We start from the raw sequence: 11,209 nt of genomic DNA on the forward strand, positions 1-11,209 counted from the left end.
GCATCGGCAGGTGGACTCTCAACCACTGCACCACCAGGGAAGCCCAAGAAAAAAAAAAAGATATTTTAATTTATTTCTACTGCTTACCTCCAAATGGATGAGCTCCAGTAAGAAGTAGAAAAAAAAAGACATTTAAATTTATTTCTACTGCTTACCTCTAAATGGATGAGCAGGGGGAAAGAAAAGGAAGAAAAGTAGAGAAAGAAGGGGTGGAGAAGGGTGGGGAAGAAGTCTCTTAAAGCTTCCATAATTGAAAACTGAAATTAAAATTCAAATTTCAAAATCAAAATTAATATTGCAATGAAGTTGACATATTTAAGCACCCATCTTAAATCCTGGAAATAACGTTTTTCTGTAAAAATGGTTTTGTTCTCACAGCCACTTGTTTATATGGTACCTTTAGCATTAAGCCATCAACTCGAATATCAACATGCTCATCAGATTTTGAATTGTCATTCAACTTGTACACAGCCATAAACTGATTAAGACTCTGTTTCAAATCCAACAGAAACTGATTTAACCATAGAATACTTCTTTCATCCACAGTAAACTGTAGTGCATTCAGCTGGCTATAAAGGTTGGGAGATGGAACTGTGGAGAAAAAAATTGTTAAAAATTTTTAATAAACTGATAGTTTGAAATCTTCCCTGAGAAAAGAAAATACATTTTAACCAAGTTTTATTCTTCTTAAATTAAGATTAAAAGATTTTGCAATGTTATTTACAAAATTAAAGTGATAGCAAACACATTTGGAGAGACAGAAAACATTTTTCATTGCTTCACTAATGGAAAAACATGCAGTTTAAATGCAAATCAATTAAGAAAATGGTAACAGGAACATACATATCAATAACTACCTTAAATGTAAATAAATTAAATGCTCCAGACAAAAGACATAGACTGGCTGACTGGATACAAAAACAAGACCCGTATATATGCTGTCTACAAGAGACCCATTTCAGACTTAGGGACACATACTGACTGAAGGTGAGGGGATGGAAAAATATATTCCATGTAAATGGAAATCAAAAGAAAGCTGGAGTAGGAATTCTCATATCAGACAAATTAGACTTTAAAATAAAGACTACTACAAGAGACAAAGAAGGACACTACATAATGATCAAGGGATCAATCCAAGAAGAAGATATAACAATTGTAAATATTTACGCACCCAACATAGGAGCACCTCAAAACATAAGGCAAATGCTAACAGCCATAAAAGGGGAAATCAACAGTAACACAATCGTAATAGGGGACTGTAACAACCCACTTTCACCAATGGAGAGATCATCCAAAATGAAAATAAATAAGGAAACACAAGCTTTAAATGATACATTAAACAAGATGGACTTAATTGATATTTATAGAACATTCCATCCAAAAACAACAGATTTCACTTTCTTCTCAAGCACTCATGGAATATTCTCCAGGATAGATCATATCTTGGGTCACAAATCAAGCCTTCGTAAATTTAAGAAAATTGAAATCGTATCAAGTAGCTTTCCTGACCACAACGCTATGAGACTAGATATTAATTACAGAAAAAATCTGCAAAAATACAAACACATGGAGGTTAAACAACACACTACTAAATAACCAAGAGATCACTGAAGACATCAAAAACAAAATCAAAAAATACCTTGAAACAAATGACAATGAAAACACAACAACCCAAAACGTATGAGATACAGCAAAAACAGTTCTAAGAGGGAAGTTTATAGCAATACAAACCTAACTCAAGAAATAAGAAACGTCTCAAATAAACAACCTAACCTTACACCTAAAGGAATTAGAGAAAGAAGAACAAAAGAACCCCAAAGTTAGCAGAAGGAAAGAAATCATAAAGATCAGATCAGAAATAAATGAAAAAGAAATGAAGGAAACAATAGCAAACAACAATAAAACTAAAAGGTGGTTCTTTGAGAAGATAAATAAAATTGATAAACCATTAGCCAAACTCATCAAGAAAAAAAGGGAGAAGACTCAAATCAAAAGAATTAGAAATGAAAAAGGAGAAGTAACAACTGACACTGCAGAAATACAAAGGATCATGAGAGATTACTACAAGCAACTATATGCCAATAAAATGGACAACCTGGAAGAAATGGACAAATTCTTAGAAAAGCACAACCTTCTGAGACTGAACCAGGAAGAAATAGAAAATATGAACAGACCAATCACAAGCACTGAAATTAAAACTGTGATTAAAAATCTTCCAAGGGGGCTTCCCTGGTGGCGCAGGGAAAAAGAAATTAAGGAAACACTCCCATTTACCACTGCAACAAAAAGAATAAAATACCTAGGAATAAAGCTACCTAAGGCGACAAAAGACCTGTATGCAGACAAGTATAAGACACTGATGAAAGAAATTAAAGATGATACAAACAGATGGAGATATATACCATGTTCTTGGATTGGAAGAATCAACACTGTGAAAATGACTCTACTACCCAAAGCAATCTACAGATTCAATGCAATCCCTATCAAACTACCAAGGGCATTTTTCACAGAACTAGAACAAAAAATGTCACAATTTATATGGAAACACAAAAGACCCCGAATAGCTAAAGAAATCTTGAGAAAGAAAAATGGAGCTGGAGGAATCAGGCTCCCTGACTTCAGACTATACTACAAAGCTACAATAATCAAGACAGTATGGTACTGGCACAAAAACAGAAATACAGATCAATGGAACAGGATAGGAAGCCCAGAGATCAACCCACACACCTATGGTCACCTTATTTTTGATAAAGGAGGGAAGAGTATACAATGGAGAAAAGACAACCTCTTCACTAAGTGGTGCTGGGACAACTGGACAGCTACATGTAAAAGAATTAAATTAGAACACTCCCTAAACGATACACAAAAATAATCTGAAAATGGATTAAAGAGCTAAATGTAAGGCCAGACACTATAAAACTCTTAGAGGAAAACATAGGCAGAACACTCTGACATAAATCACAGCAAGATCCTTTTTGACGCACCTCCTAGAGGAATGGAAATAAAAACAAAAATAAACAAATGGGACCTAATGAAATTTAAAAGGTTTTGCAGAGCAAAGGAAAACATAAGACAAAAAGACAACCCTCAGAATGGGAGAGAAAATTATAAATGAAGCAACAGACGAAGGATTAATCTCCAAAAATTACAAGCAGCTCATGTAGCTCAATATCAAAAAAACAAACAGCCCAATTCAAAAATGTGTAGAAGACACACAGACATTTCTCCAAAGAAGATATAAACAGACATTTCTCCAAAGAAGATATACAGATTGCAAACAAACACATGAAAGGATGTTCAACATCACTAATCATTAGAGAAATGCAAATCAAAACTACAATGAGGTATCACCTCACACCAGTCAGAATGGCCATCATCAAAAAATCTACAAATAACAAATGCTGGAGAGGGTGTGGAGAAAAGGGAACCCTCTGGCACTGCTGGTGGGAATGTAAATTGATACAACCATTATGGAGAACAGTATGGAGACTCCTTAAACAACTAAAACTAGAACTACTATATGACCCAGCAATCCCACTACTGGGCATATACCCTGAGAAAACCATAATTTAAAAAGGGTCATGTACCACAATGTTCACTGCAGCTCTATTTACAATAGTCAGGGCAACCTAAGTGTCCTTCGACAGATGAATGGCTAAAGAAGATGTGGCACATATATACAATGGAATATTACTCAGCCATAAAAAGAAATGAAATTGAATTATCTGTAGTGAGGTGGATGGACCTAGAGTCTGTCATGCAGAGTGAAATAAGTCAGAAAGAGAAAAACAAATACCATATGCTTACACATATATATGGAATCTAAAGAGAAAAAGATTCTGAAGAACCTAGGGGCAGGACAGGAATAAAGATGCAGGTGTAGAGAATGGACTTGAGGACACAGGGAGGGGGAAGGGTAAGCTGGGATGAAGTAAGAGAGTGGCATGGACATATATACACTACCAAATGTAAAATAGACAGCTAGTGGGAAGCAGCCGCATAGCACAGGGAGATCAGCTCAGTGCTCTGTGACCACCTAGAGGGGTGGGATAGGAAGGGTGGAGGGAGACGCAAGAGGGAGGAGATACGGGGATATATGTATATGTATAGCTGATTCACTTTGTTATGCAGTAGAAACTAACACACCATTGTAAGGCAATTGTACTCCAATAAAGATGTTAAAGAAAAAGTACGCAGGGCTTCCCTGGTGGTGCACTGGTTGAGAGTCCACTTGCTGATGCAGGGGACACGGGTTCGTGCCCCAGTACGGGAAGATCCCACATGTCGCGGAGCGGCTGGGCCCGTGAGCCATGGCTGCTGAGCCTGCGCGTCCGGAGCCTGTGCTCCGCAACGGGAGAGGCCACAACAGTGAGAGGCCCACGTACCGAAAAAAAAAAAAAAATGTATGCAGTTTAATCTAAAACTAACTGTATAAGTAAGAGGTATTGTTTTGACTTCTTTTCCTATTGTTACAGTCAGCAAGAAGCAACCTTCAAAAACTTTACCTTTTTGGGACTTCCCTGGTGGTGCACTGGTTAAGAATCTGCCTGCCAATGCAGGGGACCCAGGTTCGATACCTGGTCTGGGAAGATCCCATGTGCCGTGGAGCAACTAAGCCCGTGCACCACAACTACTGAGCCTGTGGTCTAGAGCCTGTGAGCCACAACTACTGAGCCCATGTGCCGCAACTACTGAAGCCCACGCACCTAGAGCCCATGCTCTGCGACAAGAGAAGCCAACGCAATAAGAAGCCCTCACACTGCAACGAAGAGTAACCCCTGCTCGCCTCAACTAAAGAAAGCCTGCGCACAGCAATGAAGACCCAATGCAGCCAAAAATAAATAAATAAATTTAAATATATATATTTATATTTATATATATAAACAGAAACATCTTATTCGGATGTGGAGGTGCTTATCTCTGAGGATAATATGGAAGTGGGTTGCTGAAGCGATCATGTCAAGGGAAGAAAGGGGAGGGAATCTCAAATATAGATTGAGTGATGATGGCAGCCACAGAGAGAACTAGAGAGCAAATGTCCAGGATAGAAGAACCCTGACTGCATATCTGGGATAGAGGAAGAAACCTGCTACACTAAGCAGTAGAAAGATCTACCTGCAGTTTCTAACAGGGGTCTACTTATGAAATAGATTATTACATAGCTATTAAAGATATTTAAAATGAACTTGTAGAAACTAGGATCATTAAGGGAAAAGGACAGGATGTAAATCAAATATGTTAAAGAAACGCATACATTAAAAACAGGACTAACAACACTATACTTATTGTTATGGTCTGAAACGCATCCCCTCAAAATTGATATGCTGAAGTTCTAACCCCTAATACCTCAGAATTAGCGGTATTTGGAGATAGGGCTTTTAAAGAGGCAATTAAGGTACAAATGAGTTCATATGGGTGGGCTCTAGTCCAATATGACAGGTGCCATAAGAAGAGCTTAAAAAATGGACACACACAGAGGAAAGACCATGTGAGAAGACAGCCATCTACAAGCCAATGAAAGAGGTCTCTGAGGAAACAACCCTGTCAACACTCTGACCTAGAACTTCTAGCCTCCAAAACTGTGAGGAAATAAATTTGTTGTTTAAACCACCTAGTCTGTGGTATTTTATTATGGCAGCCTTAGCAAACTGATACACTTATGTTAGTAGAAGTTGTCTCTAAGTTGTAGGCTCACAGGCATTTTTAAAATTTTTGGCATTTTCTCTTTTTTTTTTTAATATAATGAATGTATGTTACATTTACAATTATAAAAAAAGCTTATATATTTTAAAATTTGGATCGCTTAACAGAAAGACGAAATGTGAGGACTGAAAATGGATCCCTATACACGGGGATTCAGTGTACTATGTTCTTTACTTTTATATCTGTTTGAAATTTTCCATAATAAAAAGTTGAAAACAGTTAAACGTAAGCAACCAATTTCACTCCTAGGTGGCTAAGATTTAAAATGCTCGGAAGGAGTTTTATATTTTTATCAGAAAAAATCATATAGATTATAGAATGGGATTATAATTCCCTTGGAGAAATAAACCTAGATTAGACGTATGAAATCCTGGAAACTATAGGCTTTAGTCTGAAGAAAAGTTACTAGTTCAATGAATGAGACATTATTTAAGGAAAACAATTTGGGGGGTGGGTGTTATAAACAATGGGATTATCCAATTACAGGTAAATAGTTGTGAATAACCTGGGGAGGCAGTGAAATATAGTTGGGGGGAAAGGGTAGGAAGAATTTCGATTTAGAGGACCTATACTTGAGTTTCACCTGTGCCATTTTATTCTTCATAAGGTGCTGAGCAAATGCCTTAACCTATCTTAATTTTCTCACTGTTTCAGTCAAGGAGGTAGAAGAGAAAACAAATTTGAAATACACAAAAGAATACTGAAAAGCATGAAGATGGTGAGGAGATTAGATACTAAAAGGTCATTACAAAGGAGGATTAAAATGATAAAACAGTTTGACATCTTTCTCCAAAGTCATTTCTTTCTCCAAAGGATATCTTTTTCTAAATTTAACAACAAAGGCATGAGCATCAGAAATTCCCTTTGAAACTAAAAACCTATATTAAGTGAATATTAAACAAACGAGCTAAGTAGGTCAAAGAATCTGGAGTTCCACTTAAAAAAATTTTTTTTCCTCAAATAATATAACCTATTTCGTTTAAACACTTTTTCTTAACTGTAATTTTCAACCAAAATAATGAAAAAGGTACCACATAAACAAAGGTAAATTTTAGTTTGAAGAATTAGATGAACTGAGACAATAGCAAAGAATACAAATGTATAATCATAAAGTAGCTTACAAATAAAAATTCATGTAATTCAATGTTTCTAACAAAAGACAGTGCCAAAAGTTGTCCAAGGTATACATTTGGGTATCAAAACCTAGCCTCCCAAATTCTCTATAACTAAAAGGCTAACTTCACTATTCATTTTTTAATGAAATAGAGTTTTATGTAGCTGAAATATAAATGAAGTTTTACTAAAGAAAAAAAAAATGACCTTATTCTACAATAACCTAACTTTCATTCATTCTTTCATTTAACAACAGCTACTAAGAACAAAAATGAGTCAAACCTCAGGGATAAAATGAAGCATGAATACTACATGGTTCCTGATATCAAGGATGCTACAAGCTAGTAAGGGAAAAGAACATATGAACAAATAATAAGTAAGTAAAAATGCTATACTAGAGTTATATACTAAACACAATGATTACAAGGGCAAAGAACAATGGACTTTTTTCTTTTTTCACATTTATAATACTCGAAAACTTAGCAAGAAAAAATCAACTTCCCAAGTAATGGGCAAACAACAAAAAAGGAAACTCACTTACTTGGAAAATCCTTTCCATCTGGATAGTAATATTCTGTGAATTCTATATAGACAGCTGACATTTCTTGTGGAAGATACAGGGATTTTTTATTGCAAGAAATCATACTTTTGGGGGAAGAACGACATTGTTCTGCTGTAGAGACCTGAAAAAATAATTAATTTTATTGAAGTAACACTAAACAAAGCCCTTTCCAAAGAATTTATGCAACATGGACAGTACTTCAAACACTTAAAACTACTTCCAATAATTAATTAATTAATTGCCAATGCAATCTTTATCATATATTTAATTTCATATTAAATTATTTTAAAATAATACCAATTAACTTATTCATAAAACTATAACCTCTTTGGATTCTTATTACAAAGTCAACTCTGTACAATTTTTTTTGCAAACTTACTACTTTTAGCCTTACAATAACAGACAGAATATTTCTGTAAGACAATACAAATAAGTTAAGTGGCAGAGTCAGGACACAGATACAAGTCCTCAAGACTAGACTGTTTCCCAACTATGTACTTTATAATAGTTCTTTACCATAATTCATTATTATGAAAAATAATTATATACAGAACGTTAGTTTAGAATAACAGAAAAATTACAGAGACAGACAGTGGTGATGGTTGTACAACAATGTGAATATACTTAATGCCAATGAACTGTACACTTAAAAATGGTTAAAATGTTACGTCATGTATATTTTACCACAATAAAAATTAATTTAAAAATAACAGTACACTATAAATGCTCCTGTCAAATAGTTTGAGCTCTTAAATTATTTTTCCAAAAAGACTATTAGTTTTAAGATTCATGTTACACATTTTTCACTCTCTGCCCAAAACAGCTAATTTATAATCACATCAAAAACTAATTTCTCCAAAGTTCAACCAATAGCATTTTATCAGTTTCATTTATTTATGCTTGTTTAGCAGACCCAGGGATATATCTCAAGGTTATTTTTTTTTCATTCATTCAACAAACATGTATATTTCTCATGTGAAGTGGAATGGCTCTTCAATGTTTTACTTGTTTCCCCTTGTATAAATTTTTAATCAAACCTTTGATTATTTGTACAGTCTTCATAAATTTAAGTCAGTTCCTTACATTGTCTAATAAGAAGCTTTTCTCTGCATACATGGAAACAAATTCTTTTCAACTCCAGAGTGTCAAGTTATTTTATATAGTAGACAATAGCTTTTTTCCTTTTTCTTTTAATAGTTAAAAAGTTATTCAAATTGGGATGAACATACTATCTTATTTTCTTCCAGTTACTTTTGTTTGTTTTGTTCGGATGTATTCGTGTATGTGGGATTTCTTTATTGTATTTCATTCTCAATCATATGGGATTATGGGTGATTCCCCTTCCCCATTTCCATATGAATTTATTCAAATATAATGCATTATATAGAGAACATAAAGAAAGAAGCAATTGCACAATAAGAAAGTAAACTCTTAAATCAGGGTATCTCAGAATTGGCACTATTGATATTTGGGGCCAGATAACTTTGTTATGGGGGCTGTCCAGTGCATTGTAGAATGTTCAGCAGCAACACTGATCTCTACCCACTAGATGTCAGCAGCAACCCCCTCCAGCTGTGACAACAAAAATTGTCCTCAGACATTGCCAAATGTCCTCTGGAGGGCAAAACTGGTCCCAGTTGAAAACTACTGAGTAAAATGAAACCTTTTCAGATAAAACTAAGTCTCAAAGACACAGACTTATCAAAATATACAAACAATTACCAAATGATAATACATACTTGAAATCCTTTATTTAAAAAAAAAAAGGTCATATTTTTACCATGTTGGTCTCAAGGATTGTGATGTTAGACCATGTTGTACCGATTATAGCCTGAATAAGAATGTTAGTATAAATAGGACAGAGTTCTTAGCTATAAAATTATGTTCACAGTGTAGTCAACACTTAGTAATTAAGCAAAAATCATATTTTAGTTTATTCCACTAAGACCTTTGTGAAATAAGTAATCTGGCCTACAAAGAGAGGTCTGGCCTTTGTCTCTACTCTTGGGAGGTAATTCTTTTTGTTTTTCATGTTTTCTTCTTAAATTTTTTTTTGGCTGCATTGCATGGCAAGTGGGATCTTAGTTCCCCGACCAGGGATCGAACCCACGCCCCCTGAAATGGAAGGCAGAGTCTTAACCACTGGACCGCTGGGAAAGTCCTGGGAGGTAATTCTAAAGTCTTGGAATTTCCTATTCATGGTAGACCACAACTGATAGTTTATGCTCACAAGATGACTCAGAATGGGACTGACCACACTTGATAGTCTTAGTAGTGTTTAAGACCACCTGTAGAGACTGAGTTCAACTACATGGGCAATATTTCATACATATTGTTACATGTTCATTCTGGGAGGCTAATGTGTCCTAGGGACAAGGAAATTCTGAATTTGGAGCCCTTTGAAACTCCACTCTGTGCTCTCTTCCTATGGTTGGTTCTAATTCATATTCCTGCCTTGTAATAAATGTGACTCTCAGTATAACTGATTTCAGCAAGTTCTTTGAGTTTTTCTAGTAAATTCTCGAATCTGAGGGTAGTTTAGGGAAACCCCAGAAACTACAGTTGGTGTCAGAAGTCTTGTGCAGACTTGGCAGTCTGGCAAACTGTGCCCTTAACCTCACAGTTTGCCTAATTCTGGGTAACCATATAAGTGAAAATTAATGAACTGGTATTTTCTATTCTGTCTAGTTTAGCCATTTCACAATACTGGTCAAGATGTTTTTAAATAAAATGGTGGCACTGGTTTATAAGAGTTGTTTGCAGGAGATACTAAAGGTGTTTATCAGAAGATTTAAGAAATAAAACATACCTGGTATATATTGAAATCTGCAAGTCTAACCACAACAGAACTAGACATTAACTTAACTTTGGATTGTTGAGGTAACACTGTAGGCGCTTTGGAAGTCCCTTTCAGAGTTGAGTCTTTCTCTGTGGGAAACAAAAATTCCTTTTAATTTATAGCAAGATTATTTTTACCAGTCACTCTTTTATTACTAAGACAGCTACTAGAAATATAGATGAACCCTAATTTCTCAAACAAGGTAACATATATGGAAATACCTTATATATAAACTGATATAAGAACATAAGTTATTATGATTATTACTCTTTTATTTTGTGATAATTATTCTTTAAATGGGAATCACATCACATTGAAGAAACTCTCATACAATAACTTTTGGGTGGAATTCTTGTTAAAAAGAGAAATCTACCTGTCATTTAAGAGTCTGAAATATTCTACATGGGTATTACTTTTATTAGTCATATTAATTTAAAAAGTGCTTTGATCTATAAGCCTATGATCTGAATGAGGTACAGGCTTTTTAGACATTAATTAAACACCATATTTATTTACAGAAAATATCATATGGTGAACATACACACACACCCACACACATACACACACCCAATTAATATCAGGGGAATGACATAATTTTGTTAGAGGTAAAATACCTGTTTGTGTGTGCTGGGGAGAGGCATGTGTTGGGGATTTAGGAGGTGAACCTACATCATGATCCTTTACAGCCTGTTTAAGCATTTCAACGTTGCACTCAAATTCATGTAACAACTCGTTGGCCCAAACATTTTTTATTTTCGTTGCATCACTAAAATACATCCAATGATTACAACTATCTCCTGTAAAATGAATAACAAGTATTTCACTGAAAAATGCACACTTTTCATTTATTCAATTATAGCAGAGCTTCTAATGATAAATATTCATTTTCTCAAGGGATTCTTTAACCTTCTAATAAATTTGAAGCTTTCACCTACTACAGACATTAATCTTCCTAGAAAATATGAGTAAAACATTTAGAATAGAGGGAAAGA

The 11,209-nt window shown here is 34.9% G+C and overlaps 1 protein-coding gene across 1 annotated transcript in view; it reads right to left on the reverse strand.

Moving 5' to 3' along the window:
- Nucleotides 1-11,209, reverse strand: part of BLTP3B (bridge-like lipid transfer protein family member 3B) — a 103,921-nt gene that overhangs the window by 32,583 nt on the left and 60,129 nt on the right. Inside the window, exons 10-13 of the mRNA XM_007465324.1 lie at nucleotides 10,832-11,014; nucleotides 10,188-10,306; nucleotides 7,358-7,499; nucleotides 398-591 (exon numbers count right to left, since the gene is read on the reverse strand). Coding sequence (XP_007465386.1) covers nucleotides 398-591; nucleotides 7,358-7,499; nucleotides 10,188-10,306; nucleotides 10,832-11,014 — 638 coding nt within the window. The remainder of the gene's footprint in view (nucleotides 1-397; nucleotides 592-7,357; nucleotides 7,500-10,187; nucleotides 10,307-10,831; nucleotides 11,015-11,209) is intronic.

The sequence above is a fragment of the Lipotes vexillifer genome, unplaced genomic scaffold (genome assembly GCF_000442215.2).
Source record: "Lipotes vexillifer unplaced genomic scaffold, Lipotes_vexillifer_v1.1 scaffold141, whole genome shotgun sequence".
Classification (NCBI taxonomy): domain Eukaryota; kingdom Metazoa; phylum Chordata; class Mammalia; order Artiodactyla; family Lipotidae; genus Lipotes; species Lipotes vexillifer.